General features: G+C 44.6%; 2 protein-coding genes across 4 annotated transcripts; one reads left to right on the plus strand and one right to left on the minus strand.

Moving 5' to 3' along the window:
- Positions 1-1,450: 1,450 nt before the first annotated feature.
- Positions 1,451-5,565, minus strand: thumpd1 (THUMP domain containing 1). 2 transcript variants are annotated; one of them, XM_059035327.1, is made up of 5 exons: positions 4,818-5,404; positions 4,460-4,668; positions 3,528-3,720; positions 2,544-2,792; positions 1,451-2,342 (listed from the first exon to the last, which is right to left on the minus strand). In XM_059035327.1, the coding sequence occupies exons 1-5, from the start codon at positions 4,888-4,890 to the stop codon at positions 2,023-2,025; spliced, it is 1,044 nt and encodes a 347-aa protein (XP_058891310.1). In that variant the 5' UTR covers positions 4,891-5,404; the 3' UTR covers positions 1,451-2,022. The 2 variants fall into 2 exon arrangements, with proteins under 2 accessions (XP_058891310.1, XP_033886389.3); XM_034030498.3 differs by lacking the exon at positions 4,818-5,404 and adding an exon at positions 5,475-5,565 and having other exon boundaries at positions 1,454-2,342.
- Positions 5,566-5,591: 26 nt separating this feature from the next.
- On the plus strand, positions 5,592-14,770 carry acsm3 (acyl-CoA synthetase medium chain family member 3). 2 transcript variants are annotated; one of them, XM_034031233.3, is made up of 14 exons: positions 5,592-5,979; positions 6,475-6,724; positions 7,214-7,424; positions 7,497-7,704; positions 7,913-8,056; positions 8,445-8,601; positions 8,935-9,014; positions 9,244-9,367; positions 11,425-11,505; positions 12,225-12,326; positions 12,991-13,118; positions 13,619-13,718; positions 13,816-13,935; positions 14,200-14,770. In XM_034031233.3, exons 2-14 carry the CDS (start codon positions 6,500-6,502, stop codon positions 14,284-14,286), a joined length of 1,767 nt encoding a protein of 588 aa, XP_033887124.3. In that variant the 5' UTR covers positions 5,592-5,979; positions 6,475-6,499; the 3' UTR covers positions 14,287-14,770. The 2 variants fall into 2 exon arrangements, 1 of the variants encoding a protein (XP_033887124.3); XR_009330796.1 differs by lacking the exons at positions 13,816-13,935; positions 14,200-14,770 and having other exon boundaries at positions 12,964-13,118; positions 13,619-13,639.
- The last annotated feature ends 101 nt before the right edge of the window (positions 14,771-14,871 follow it).

The raw sequence follows: 14,871 nt of genomic DNA on the forward strand, positions 1-14,871 counted from the left end.
AAGCCATTCATCCTCAAGGTACACGCAAGTTTATTACCCTCGTCTCCTAAAGCATCGCATATATACGTAAAAGTCCTTCTGAGCGTGCTTGTTAAAGGCGATTCAAATACGACTGGAAGTCCCCCTGGATAAGGGCGTCTGCTAGTAAATAAATAATAATAATAATAAAATATCAGCTAGAGCAGGGTTTCTAACATGCGGCCACCAGGGTGATTTTTTACGGCCACAGCAGACAATCTGCAACCCTTCAGAGATGTTAAGCTGCTTTTACTGCGGTCCTATTCCATTCACCAACTGGCCAGTCTCAATAAAGTTAGATTAAGTGTTGGCGGCCAGTCTCGAAGATCATGACAGGGTTCAAGAACTAAATCCAATGCAATCTAACTGTACTTTGCTGCAAGTGTTAATGAACAGCACTGGCAGCAGACATCGCAATCCACTTGTGATGCTGCTAGCTGGCAGACGATCCAGCACTCCACTGCCGGGTGAGGAATGCAGTGACCGTGTCCCTCGTCGCACAGCTGGATAAACAACATTACAGCGCTCTGCTACTCCAATTAGCTGGAAATGTTTAGCCACTTAATGATTCAGTAGAAAGCTGGCATTTGATTCTTGGCTCGAACCCAGCCTGCGGTAATCAGTAAACCAGAGTTCATGGGAGAAAGAGCAAGCAGATTACTGAACGCTAAAAACACTGCCGTTTATCTTTTTATATTCCAACCCTGGAGGTTTCCGCCCCAACTCTGTGCAGCTTTAAAATCAGTGCTAACCAAGGCTCCCCAATCCCTGTTCATACCTCATACGACTCCACATCATCTGCCACTGCATGGCGTGACACTGCCCTTCGAGATAGAGGCACCCCTGCGTCAGACTGGGGTCACATTGCCAACCAGAGCAAAGCCCTTTGGCCAGACCGTACAAATGGCAGTGATACCGTCCGAGGAAGAAGGAATTCTAAATGCTCTGAAGCTGTAAAGGGTGTAACAGATTCTCAGTTAATGCGTTAGACAGTTATTTCACTCTGGCATTCCAATAAGCCTGTAGCAATAGCTGAATTATTGAAAATGAACGTGGCTGTACATTTCAATAGGCAAGGTCAATGAGCTGCCACCGTTTACATGGGTCAGAACTTCATAGCAAATCTCTAAATCATTACCATTAATAAGAGCTGCCAGCGCAGCAGGAAATCAGCTTTGCAGCGACATGCCAATTAGATGTTTCCCTATCAGCCCACCCTGCTGGCAGGCTCTGATTAGCTTACAATGTGACTGCCACAGCTACAGCGAGTTACCTTCACGCAGCAGATAAAAGGTGAATCACTGAGGACCCCCGTTTTCTTTGTGGCATGAAATACTGCAGGCAGTTTAGCCGCTGTTACCAGACTGTCACTGCCATGTTTTACACTGCAGCTTCTAAACAACTAAAGACAAGAACGAGGCATCACACTCCCTCTTGTGTCAAAATGTGTTCATTACAGCAGAGCTCTGCAAACTGGGGAAACAGACTTGGAAAGAAAAGACAAACATTACTTATCTTAGAGCTTAAACAAAAACCACCTTAGTGTCTGTTCAAGACACCACTAAACCCCATTTGCAGCCGATTTTACATTTAGCGTTTAAAAAAAACAAAAAAAAAAACACACCACACAACCTTTTTTGTATTCTAAAACACTCATTTTAGTGAATTTCCAAATTTAAAAAAAAAAAAGTTTGCATACTACAGCATCATCACATTCGTCTGGCTCTCAACCACCCTGCTTCATACCTGGTGAGCGTCCAGCACAGACGTAAGGGGTTAAAGGGATCTATTAAAACTAGTCTTGCACATTAAACTTGCTTTGTTTTCCGTTTGCAATAAGACAATGAAAACAAGACAAAATACATTTAACTCCACTGGTACAGATCTTCCAATGCAATCTTTTTGTATGCCTGTTCCTTCAACACCTTAGCTGAGCGTCACAAAGATGGCCTGGAGCAGAGCGACCCGATGCACGATTGGTGTCTCCTTCAACCCTCCCCCCCCTCACTCCAGCTTGATGGGATCGTCTGTCGGAGTGGACTCCTGCTTGGGGGTCCCCGCGCTGCACTCTTCCGAGCAAGGGCTTTTACTCTCAGTCTCTTTGGCGCTCTCTTCCTTCCCTTCCTCGCAGTTCTCCACCCTCGACGGCAGGTCTTCTGGTTCTCTATCATTCTTAACCACTTCCTGCAGGTTGAACTTTCTGAAGAGCACGTAGTCCCGCACCACGCTCACACAGCACACGTTCTTGATGATCTCAACGATGATGGTGTACTCCGGGTTAGTCAGGTCCACTTTATTCTTAGGGTTCATGTTTCCTACCAACCCTTAAAAAAAAAAAAAAAAAATAAATAATATTATAGATATTATAACAGTAAAATCACAGTGCATCTTAAAAAAAAACACATAAGGAATCTTTAGCCTAGTACCCCCACACTTTTTGACCCTTTATAAAGTTCTACGATTCAGATTTGAAACTTATCTGTAACCTCAACATTCCAAGAGATCGCTTTACACGGCAAGCTTACCTGCCAGAACCTTAATGACTTCGTCTCTCTTGGCGTGGCTGCTGTTGCGAGCTTTGAAAACGATCTGAAAGGTGCCCTGGTTAGGGGCTTTGAACCAGCTCTCCAGGAAGGGACCCAGGTATTTCTCCATCTCCTCAATAAATGCTTTGCAGGTCCCGCTCACGGGCAGCATCCTCAGGATCACGCGCGATTTCTTTTTCTTCGTTGTGTGCAGGTCTTGGAGGATGTGGTGCACTAGCTTATTGGGATCTGAAAATACAATTCCGTCAGTAGCACACAGACAGGGCTCTCCTTTTAAAGCAGCTTGGACGGGGCAAAAGCATGGTGTAGTATCCGATCACTACTGCAGAGGAAAAAATAACTGCCACCGTTAACCTGCCTGTCTGAATATCCAGATGGAAAGTTTACTCCAAGCAAGGCAGGAATATGGCATGCACAACATGAGACACTTCCACAGAACAGTTAATGTGCAAATGGGATCAAAGATCCCACCAAATCAGTAAAAAGATCTAACTCTGAGGAATCAATCAAAGATCCCACCAAATCAGTAAAAAGATCTAACTCTGAGGAATCAATCAAAGATCCCACCAAATCAGTAAAAAGATCTAGCTCAGAGGAATCAAACAGGGTATATATATTTTGTACTCATTTCCAATATTATACAGACACCACCAGACTAGCTTTAAACTTTCACTGCTGGTTTCACAGAACTACTCTGGGACTGTCTTACCTAAGGTAACGTTAGGTAGTCCAAGATTAGAGCTAATTAGGGTGAAACCAGCCGTTGGTTTCACAGCAAACTGCTACAGAACTAAAAACGTTTTCTGATTACATCCACCACACCCTACGGATGAGTGACGACCTTCCCCTGAACACCACTTCAGGGTTTCGTGTTGTTTTATACTCCTGTGTCCCTTCCCTTTACCAGCTGATTCAGGAGCAGATCAGCAGCTAGCACGGCTCCCTGTTAAAGTCACCCTTTACCTATATTCAGAGTCCTCACAAAGACCACGTTGTTGGCGCCGCTCTCCATGGCCAGGAATCTCCGCTGTTTCTTTGCTGTTGACGAGCGAATCTGTTTCACCTCCTTCTTCAAGGCAGCTTCAGCATCGTCATCATCCTCCTCCTTCTCTTCCTCATCGCTGTTCCTCTCCTCCTCCTCCTCCTCCTCTGTGAACTAGTCAGCAGCAGAGGAACTCGGATCATGCACTTCTACCACCAGACAATGAGCTGTGCAATCTTGTATAAATGAGGTATTTAACATGGGAGAGACTGGAACCTGCTGGCAGCAGCCAATTTGTAGGGTTTGTTATTACCAGTACAAATTCAGCTGCCAGAGAGAACCCCCAAAAAGTAGTTTAACAAACATCAGGGCTGAAGAAAGAGAAATGTATTATATTTTATTGAACCAAATGGAAATGGGTCGTTTTGTGCAACTATTGGAGCCACCGAAATCAGCTGCCTTACTGCCTTAAAAACCCCACTGGTATCTGTCACTTAACATGCGTACCCTACACCATGCAGGGACAGAAATAAACTGACTTCACAGCAGTTTCACCCATTCTAGGGTTTACTACGAGCTTGATTTGCCACACTGCATAGGTAACAAGCTCAGGTGTGTCTTGTTAAACTCATAGTAAAACCAGGAATGGATCAAACTGCTATGCAACGCTTCTTTCCATCCCTGGTATGCTATGGAGTCAGTTACATCTGATAGGCCCTATCCTGAAAACGAACAATTCTACAGTGGTGAAGCTAAAGCTGAGGGAACACAAAACCACTTTGTCAGGCTTGAAACCGGGTTCCTGGAGACCTAGCTTGCTGTATCAAACCCCAAGTCTCCCCTGGTGTGCCGTGCAGTGGCTTTGCGTTCCCTCGGTTCAAGACTAGCTGAAGCCCCTCCATGCACAGCGTACCTTCTCTGGCCCGTAGAGCTTGTCTGCGTACTCGTTCAGGAGGCTGTAAGCCTCTGCCGTACACTTCCTCTGATTCATGTTGCAGGTGATTAGTATCCCCTGCATGCCCACCTCTAGCTCCCTGGCGCCGCCGCCACGCTGCTTTTTGGCTGCATGGTTCGAGTACTGCTTCCGGCTTCTTTTCTTTGATTCCTGGACCGCGGCCATTTCTATTCACATACAATTAAAATACAGAAATGTCGAAACTGTAAAATATACTGTGACACGGCATACGCTCCTCTCAATGAAATCTAAACTGCGTCTCATGATATCGCAGTACAGAAAGTGTGCAGGTGTAGCAGCTGTAAGACATACACACCTGATTTTAGTTCATTCCAGGAGTCTGGTAAAATGTAGTAACAGTTTTTAAAGATCTTTGTACCGGTAAACATAAGATTTTTAGTCGTGTAATGAATGTTGATGCAACTGTTTCTAGATGTAACAAGCGTGAGTTCAGGCAGTTTAGATACAACGCATCTCAGTTTTCGTCCCGGTTTTAAGGAAGCTGTATCGCGATTTCAATATACCTTCCCGGGACAGTAGGTTCGAACACAAGTTAAATCAATTAAGATAATATTATCAATGCTACCAATTCTTGGATGACAATCGGATTTCTAGAGAGTTTTATCAACCGCCCTTTCGTTCCGATGTCCCGATTTAGTAATCGTCTTTCAGTTAAGAGAGAAGACGCTGGACGGTGTACAGCTGAACTAGTAGCAGACACGACTAAAATTAAATTGCATTACACAGATTAAATTAACTCAATTCTCTGGTCTACGAACCTCTTGAAAAGCATTACACAGCACCCATACTGAGCGAGTGCACCGCGGTATATTTGATATATTTAGAAGTCATAATATATCAAAATATTGGTTTTTTAAAAAGTGATATTGAAGTTGAATTGTGCATAGCGCGTGTGTTTGGCGCCTCGCTCACGTCGTACAATACAATATTCTTGTTAAATGTTTTTATTTACCTGATAAAGGCGCGTTAACAAAATCCTTTCACTCTCCACAACACAAAAAACGTGCGCCTCCACTGGCGTGTCGCGCCAATGACGTATTTTATCTGAGACTGGGCGACCCAAAAGAAACCCGGAGTGAACAGGGCCCAGTGGTGGCCGCGTATAAAATGTTTTACCAACTCTGCTTTTCTTTGGTACATATTTTTATCTCTGTTCTGGGCATGGAAAAGAGTAACTTCAGAACATTCTAAATGATAAGAAATGATAAGTGATTCTTTAAGCACCGTTTAGTGGTTAACATATACATTACGTTTTAAAACAAGTCTGGGCGTGTGTGGTTTATTTTGGATATTTGACTAGTCGTACAGCTAGTCTCAGTAATGCCAACATTGTTAACCGAGGGGTAAGACACGTCTCGGATTGTCTCACCCCCAAGAGCTTTCAAATACTACAACCTTTCACTGAAGAGAACTTTACTTGCTGTTGTGTGAATTCTTACAAAGTTATATGTAAACAGGTCTGTATCGTTTCACTTTATAAATATAACATTTGAAACTGCGTTCTAAAAGGGCGTCACCGTGTCACTGACGTAGCACGCTTTTTAAAATAAAAAAAACAACACATGAAGTATGAATATAGTAGTTTTAAACGTGGCCTTTGTAATAAACTTAGATTAGGTGACCATATGGTTCAGTGGGACAGTTAAGGCTACCATTCTTTACTTTAAGAGAAGCAGGACTACGCTTTCCAGAATGCATTGGGTTGTGAGTTGAAAATCCTGAACTGTGCCGCTGAACACGGAGCCATATGGCCACCTTAGATTGTTGGGTAACTTTTGGGACAGTTGAGGGTTTTTAACCCGCAATGCATTCTGGTAAGTGTAGTCCTGCTGTGAAGGGTACCTGAGATGTACCAGAATGCATTGCAGTGAGTTGAAAAGCCTGAACTGCCCCTCTCTGTCCCAGTGTACATGGAGTCATGTGGTAACCCCATTTGTATTGCATTCTTCCAGGAGGCTGTGCTGCTAGCAGTGTGCAATGAACACCCTGGCTGCTCCACTCCACGTGCTGAAGCTGTCTGTTAGGAGTCTGAGATCTCTGCCCACGTCTGGAAGGAAGATCCACCGACACACTGGGTTCCAGTCCTGTGCACCTCAAAACTTTCAAGACTATGAAAGCCTCCGTCGGCTCTACAGACCGGAGGCACCCGAGTATTTCAACTTTGCCAAGGATGTTCTGGACAGATGGGCTGAGAGGGAGAAGGTGCAGATATTTTCTGATGTGTTGATGCTTCATGTTACAGGGTCCACCAGCTATGCTGCTTATCTGTTTGTCTGATTTCTGCTGTCTTAGAATAGTGGGAGGATCTCTGTCACATGACTCACAGGAGGTACAATGATAGCTTGTTACTTTCAGAGAAGTCTCCAGAAATACATCTCCCAGCAGCCTCTGGCACTTCCCATTCTTATGTGTCTTATGGGTCACCTGACTGCATGATTCAACCAGGACACCAATAAACCAGGAACCAAAATTATAAGCATACTGCATACAAACCAAATGCGTTCAAATACTTTCTCAAACTTAATAAAATCAATGAGTTGTAAATTTGAAGGTGAGATTGCTTTTAATAGCTCTTACTGCTCATAGCTAAATCAGAAGATTGAAATTAACAGGGTTAGCACCATCTTTCAGACATGCTGTATTGCAGGACGTGTGAGGTCCTACTCAGACTTGTGTTTACTCCTTTTAAAGGATGGGGAGAGGCTGTCAAACCCTGCCCTGTGGTGGGTGAACGATGCCGGTGAAGAAATCAAATGGAGCTTTGAGGAACTTGGGTCGCGTTCCAGGAGAGTGGCGAATATCCTGGCGGGAGCTTGTGACCTACAGCCCGGAGACAGGCTTCTCCTAATCCTACCCAGAGTGCCGGAGTGGTGGCTTGTGAACGTGGCCTGTTTGAGGACGGGTAGGTGTTGTGTGGCCGTGGCCTCGACTCCCTCATTGGGTCTTTGACCTCTGACCTCTCTCTTCTCCACAGGGACTGTCCTCATCCCTGGGACCTCCCAGCTCACTGCCAAGGACATCCTTCACAGGCTCCGCAGCTCCAGCGCCAGATGCATCGTCACGGACGGGAACCTGGCCCCTCTCGTGGACGCCGTGGCAGCAGAGTGCCCCTTCCTTAAAGCCAAGCTGCTGGTATCAGAGCAGAGAAGAGAGGGCTGGCTGAACTTCACAGAGCTGTCAAAGTAAAACAGCCAATCAGGCGTGGGGTTGACCTACTGATGTGTGCCGTAGTTATAGAACGCTTTTCATTACTGCATCCCTTGTAACAGTAAGATTCCCCCTACACATGACAAATTCACTTACAGCAGAGCTTCTAGAAGGCGTGGGTGTTCCTAATGGGTATTGCCATGACGATAAGAATGCTAACTGTACCTGCGTTACTCTTTCAAGGGCTGTATCAAGTGACCACACCTGTGTGAAGACTAAGAGCAATGATCCGATGACCATCTTCTTTACCAGCGGAACCACCGGCTCCCCGAAAATGACCCAACACAGCCACTGTAGCTTTGGACTCGGGCTGGTCGTCAATGGCAGGTGCCGTGCTGAGATAGGAGAAATTAAAGCAAATTAAAAACCACAGCTTAAAGGAATGTATTATTCTGTTTACCATACTCCGATGTGTCCATTTGTTATTTTCTTGTAAATAAGCTGTCATCACAAAGGCTTTATCCCTGCTGTGTGTATGACCTTGAGCTTGCTGTTTTGCTGATTACATTATAATTGCACACAAGAGGGGAAGATGGGAACACAATTTATATACAAGTTCTTTTATCGCTGCCCTGTGTGGCGAGAGCTGCATGCATGCTGACACAGTGTTTTACTGTTAAGAAATACTAAAAGAAACTAGAAATCAATGAGGAACATTTGCACTGGCAGTCTCTTTCATTGTGAGCAGTGCTTCACTGTGTTCTTGTTGGTGCAGGTTCTGGCTGGACCTGAGCCCAGGGTCTGTGCTGTGGAACACCTCCGATACTGGCTGGGCCAAGTCCGCCTGGAGCAGCGTGTTCGCCCCCTGGATACAGGGAGCCTGCGTGTTCGTGCATCACATGCCACGCTTCAAAGCCACCACTGTTTTAGAGGTAACACTGCACATAGAAATATGCACACAGCCTGCTCTGAAAGAAATATCCTCCTGGCGTTTTAGATCAGGACTTGGATTGTGGACAACAAGAATTACATCTCTGATTTTAACTGAAGGGCTATGATAAGAGCCAGGAACCAGTATAAAGTGTCAAAGAATAATTGAAGAAATAGAAATATGTATTTATTTTTAGTTAAATGTAGTTCAAACGTACAGAACAAATGATGGCTATTTACGTGTGTGCATTTTATTATTGTACCGTAAGTGTTTGTTTTCTTTTTACATTTCATAGTCTTTTTCTATACTCTTGTATTTCTTTTCATTCCAATAGACTTTGTCCAGATTCCAGATAAGCACGTTCTGCTCAGCCCCGACTGCGTACCGGATGCTTGTGCAGCAGGACCTGGCCAGGTGAAACGCACACTCTGACGGTCTGCCCCGCTATCACTGACTAACTAGAGCGCTCACACTGGCAAGCACAGTGACCAACTAGAATCCACCCGCACTTCAGACAGACAACCACACATGCATTTCATTCATTTAGTGTCTCATGTGGCTTGCCTTATAAGGCCACATTTGAAATATTATCTTAATACTCATCATTTTCCACATCTCAAATCTGTGTGCTTCCGTGTATCAGGTACCAGTTTAAAAGCCTTCAGCACTGTGTGAGTGCCGGCGAGCCCATGAACCCTGAAGTGATGCAGCAGTGGAAACACAAGACCGGCCTTGAAATCTATGAAGGATACGGGCAAACGGAGACGGTAAGTATCAGCGTGCAACACCGAAGAGCACTGCAGCACTCCACAAGACAAGCAGAACACAAGAGCACTGCAGCACTCCACAAGACGAGCAGAACACAAGAGCACTGCAGCACTCCACAAGACAAGCAGAACACAAGAGCACTGCGGCACTCCACAAGACAAGCAGAACACAAGAGCACTGCAGCACTCCACAAGACAAGCAGAACACAAGAGCACTGCAGCACTCCACAAGACAAGCAGAACACAAGAGCACTGCAGCACTCCACAAGACAAGCAGAACACAAGAGCACTGCGGCACTCCACAAGACAAGCAGAACACAAGAGCACTGCAGCACTCCACAAGACAAGCAGAACACAAGAGCACTGCAGCACTCCACAAGACAAGCAGAACACAAGAGCACTGCAGCACTCCACAAGACAAGCAGAACACAAGAGCACTGCGGCACTCCACAAGACAAGCAGAACACAAGAGCACTGCGGCACTCCACAAGACAAGCAGAACACAAGAGCACTGCGGCACTCCACAAGACAAGCAGAACACAAGAGCACTGCAGCACTCCACAAGACAAGCAGAACACAAGAGCACTGCAGCACTCCACAAGACAAGCAGAACACAAGAGCACTGCAGCACTCCACAAGACAAGCAGAACACAAGAGCACTGCGGCACTCCACAAGACAAGCAGAACACAAGAGCACTGCAGCACTCCACAAGACAAGCAGAACACAAGAGCACTGCAGCACTCCACAAGACAAGCAGAACACAAGAGCACTGCAGCACTCCACAACAAGACAAGCAGAACACAAGAGCACTGCAGCACTCCACAAGACAAGCAGAACACAAGAGCACTGCAGCACTCCACAAGACAAGCAGAACACAAGAGCACTGCAGCACTCCACAAGACAAGCAGAACACAAGAGCACTGCAGCACTCCACAAGACAAGCAGAACACAAGAGCACTGCGGCACTCCACAAGACAAGCAGAACACAAGAGCACTGCAGCACTCCACAAGACGAGCAGAACACAAGAGCACTGCGGCACTCCACAAGACAAGCAGAACACAAGAGCACTGCAGCACTCCACAAGACAAGCAGAACACAAGAGCACTGCAGCACTCCACAACAAGACAAGCAGAACACAAGAGCACTGCAGCACTCCACAAGACAAGCAGAACACAAGAGCACTGTGGCACTCCACAAGACAAGCAGAACACAAGAGCACTGCGGCACTCCACAAGACGAGCAGAACACAAGAGCACTGCAGCACTCCACAAGACAAGCAGAACACAAGAGCACTGCAGCACTCCACAAGACAAGCAGAACACAAGAGCACTGCAGCACTCCACAAGACAAGCAGAACACAAGAGCACTGCAGCACTCCACAAGACAAGCAGAACACAAGAGCACTGCAGCACTCCACAAGACAAGCAGAACACAAGAGCACTGCGGCACTCCACAAGACGAGCAGAACACAAGAGCACTGCAGCACTCCACAAGACGAGCAGAACACAAGAGCACTGCAGCACTCCACAAGACAAGCAGAACACAAGAGCACTGCAGCACTCCACAACAAGACAAGCAGAACACAAGAGCACTGCAGCACTCCACAAGACAAGCAGAACACAAGAGCACTGCGGCACTCCACAAGACAAGCAGAACACAAGAGCACTGCGGCACTCCACAAGACAAGCAGAACACAAGAGCACTGCAGCACTCCACAAGACAAGCAGAACACAAGAGCACTGCGGCACTCCACAAGACAAGCAGAACACAAGAGCACTGCGGCACTCCACAACAAGACAAGCAGAACACAAGAGCACTGCAGCACTCCACAAGACAAGCAGAACACAAGAGCACTGCAGCACTCCACAAGACAAGCAGAACACAAGAGCACTGCAGCACTCCACAAGACAAGCAGAACACAAGAGCACTGCGGCACTCCACAAGACAAGCAGAACACAAGAGCACTGCAGCACTCCACAAGACAAGCAGAACACAAGAGCACTGCAGCACTCCACAAGACAAGCAGATAACCTCTTCCAATGTGCACTGTCCCAGGTTCTCATTTGTGGCACATTCAAAGGGATGAGAATCAAGCCTGGATCAATGGGGAAGCCATCACCGGCATATGATGTGCAGGTAAGCAGTTCCTATGCTGAAGTCAGCCTGATAATTGCTAATGGTCTGGATCTTCCACTTTCTGTGATTTAAATCGTGTTGAAAAAGTTAAATTTCCCAGTAAAGGGATGTACAATAAGAAAATAAATGTTATTGAAGTGTAACAAGGAAATGTGATATAATTGTAGGACTCTAGTAAGTGTGATTCTAGTGTAATTGCAGGACTCTAGTAAGTGTGGTTCTAGTGTATTTGCAGGACTCTAGTAAGTGTGGTTCTAGTGTAATTGCAGGACTCTAGTAAGTGTGGTTCTAGTGTATTTGCAGGACTCTAGTAAATGTGATTCTAGTGTAATTGCAGGACTCTAGAAATTTGATTCTAGTGTAATTGCAGGACTCTAGTAAATGTGATTCTAGTGTAATTGCAGGACTCTAGTAAGTGTGGTTCTAGTGTAATTGCAGGACTCTAGTAAGTGTGGTTCTAGTGTATTTGCAGGACTCTAGTAAATGTGATTCTAGTGTAATTGTAGGACTCAAGTAAATGTAATAAGTCATGCCTATCCTCACAGAACAGTGGAAAAAGGGCACAGTGTAACTTCCCAGAATTGAGGACGACGCATTTCCACTGTAATCAGCATCGGCCGTCTTTGCTTTTTTGTTACACGATTTAAACAGGATATATAACATGCACTTTATGTTTGTGTCGTTCTCATGTTCAGTAAAAGCTGTGTTTCCTATTTCAGATTATAGATGAGCACTGCAGCCCCCTTCCAGCAGGACAGGAAGGAGACATCGCAATCCGAGTGAAACCCAACAGGCCATTTAACCTCTTCTCTGAATACACTGTACAGCCATGCATTCAGTTACTTTAAGATCTGAATAGTTTATAAATCAGTGACATGCACGAGATCTGAATAGTTTATAAATCAGTGACATGCACGAGATCTGAATAGTTTATAAATCAGTGACATGCACGAGATCTGAATAGTTTATAAATCAGTGACATGCACGAGATCTGAATAGTTTATAAATCAGTGACATGCACGAGATCTGAATAGTTTATAAATCAGTGACATGCACGAGATCTGAATAGTTTATAAATCAGTGACGTGCACGAGATCTGAATAGTTTATAAATCAGTGACATGCACGAGATCTGAATAGTTTATAAATCAGTGACATGCACGAGATCTGAATAGTTTATAAATCAGTGACATGCACGAGCCCTGCACACTGAACACGATGAAATATGACAGCAAAAAGAATTCACTAAATTGACAAGTTTATAAAAAAAGTCATGTATTCAAAAGTACAGGCCTAGCCCTATCCTTTGATCTGTACTGTATACAATAAATGACTCTTTTTGTATATACTTGTCAATGTATTATTTCCTGGCAGACGCACTTATCCAGGGTGAATTATTTTCCCCTGAGCCTCCAGCCTCCTGTGTGTTATTCTGTGTGGTACGATGTTCCCTGTGCAGTAACGCTGGCCCCTCCGCCCCTGGCAGGACGATCCTGAGCGCACGGCGCGTTCCTTTCGGGGGGATTTCTTCATCACCGGAGACAGGGGGGTGACAGACCAGGACGGCTACTTCTGGTTTGTGGGGAGATCCGATGATGTCATTCTATCTGCAGGGTAAGGTGTTGCATTTTCTAGCACAATATAAATACCGTGATTAACGGTGTGGAATTATATACAGTACCTGGAGGCTTTCCTTTAAAACTCTCAGTGAACACGCCTCCTAAAAAAAATTCATCAACATTGGAGTAAATGGATGGATTTACAATCGAATTTAAGGGGAAAAATAATCTATGCTTTATAGAGTGTTAAATAAGAGCAGCAATGTAGAACACTTGCATGAAAATCAAACCACACACACACACTATATATATATATATATATATATATTTTTTTTTTTTTTTTTTTTTTTTTCCTTAATAACTTTCAAAGACTTTCACTTTTGACTTTAAACTTTGTGAATAGGACCAGTGTTATAAAACTAACAAGCATTAAGAGAGTTCAGGCTCTTCAACGCACCCCCCAGTGCATTCTGGTAAGTGTAGTCCTGCTGAGACAGGTAACAGCCTCGGTGAACATGGAGCTGTATGGTAACTAAGCTGTGACCCCCTCCCCAGGTACCGCATCGGCCCCTTTGAGGTGGAAAGCGCACTGATCGAACACCCAGCCGTGGCAGAGTCAGCTGTCGTTAGCAGTCCTGACGCAGTCCGGGGAGAGGTACCGCTGCTCCTGTCTTAAACTTTCCAGTTTGTTTTCCTGGAGGTTCTGAGTGACGTCAGGGGCGCTCTCCTGCATTATTGCATTTCCTCTGCAGGTTGTGAAGGCCTTTGTTGTTCTGACTCCTGCCTATCAACACCATGACCCACAGAGCCTTGCTGTAGAGCTACAGAACCACGTGAAGCAAGTCACAGCTCCATACAAATACCCACGGAAGGTGACTCCTTAAAAACATTTCAATTAGCCAGCCCTGTCTGCTTCAGTCACTACCTGTATAAATGTTATGGTTTTTTTTTTTTTTTTCAAAGTTATGGCACTTTGTGTCCTCCACAGAGCTCAGTTCACACAAAATTATTTAAAAAAAAATCATGACCGATAGGGGATACAAATGTAAGTGTGTCACTCTTGGGCTGCTCTTTTAACCCTAAATGTGTGTTTGTTTGTTTGTTTGTTTTTTCTTCTCTCTCTTTTCTTTTCCCAGATTGAATTTGTGGAAAGCTTGCCAAAGACAATCAGTGGCAAAATCAGAAGGGTTGAACTGAGGAACAAAGAATGGGGAAGAACATAGAAGTGCCTCAGATCTGAGAGTCCTACCTGACTCTTCATACATTCACACTTCACAAGACATTGTATTTTCACAGTATAAAAAGCCTACAGGACAGATGCTGACTGTGTTTATATGTGTAACTCTAAAGGAAGCCTCCCTCCTCTCTGTATGTCTGAAATGCCCAGATCTGAGTGGAAATGTCCCCCACTGTGCCAACAGCTGATTTTGTACCAAATATTCATTTTAACTGAGCTTTGAAATACATTTACAATGAAGCCAAATCATATTTTTGTGCGTGTTTAATGAAGTTGTAACTCCTTCCATTGGTCGACAAAAAAAAAATATATATATATATATATTTATAATTTTATTACAAAAACAATGTGTACAGAGAACAGAGTGTAACCCTGCATGTTTCTGCTAGCTGCACGTAGCCCTACGTTAATAAATTCAAGTAAAACAAGCAGTTTATTCGATATTCTTCAGATTAAACATTTTAAAAAGATTTAAATGTGTTTGTTATAATTCAAATAAAATGTCCTTCACCAATTAGCAACATCTGTACAACCACACTCAGAGAAACCGCAGAGCGAAGTGACAGAATTG

Source organism: Acipenser ruthenus, chromosome 13, assembly GCF_902713425.1.
Source record: "Acipenser ruthenus chromosome 13, fAciRut3.2 maternal haplotype, whole genome shotgun sequence".
NCBI lineage: Eukaryota > Metazoa > Chordata > Actinopteri > Acipenseriformes > Acipenseridae > Acipenser > Acipenser ruthenus.

Bases quoted from the DNA above. Each gene is read 5' to 3' on its own strand.
- thumpd1 (XM_059035327.1), bottom strand. From the start codon at position 4,890: ATGTTTACCGGTACAAAGATCTTTAAAAACTGTTACTACATTTTACCA. The intron at 2,793-3,527 runs GTAAAGGGTGAC...TTGTATTTTCAG, and splicing joins TGTGAGGACTCTGAATATAG to ATCCCAATAAGCTAGTGCAC. The intron at 2,343-2,543 runs GTAAGCTTGCCG...TTTTTTTTTAAG, and splicing joins AGTCATTAAGGTTCTGGCAG to GGTTGGTAGGAAACATGAAC.
- acsm3 (XM_034031233.3), top strand. From the start codon at position 6,500: ATGAACACCCTGGCTGCTCCACTCCACGTGCTGAAGCTGTCTGTTAGG. The intron at 6,725-7,213 runs GTGCAGATATTT...CTCCTTTTAAAG, and splicing joins GATGGGCTGAGAGGGAGAAG to GATGGGGAGAGGCTGTCAAA. The intron at 8,602-8,934 runs GTAACACTGCAC...TCATTCCAATAG, and splicing joins AAGCCACCACTGTTTTAGAG to ACTTTGTCCAGATTCCAGAT.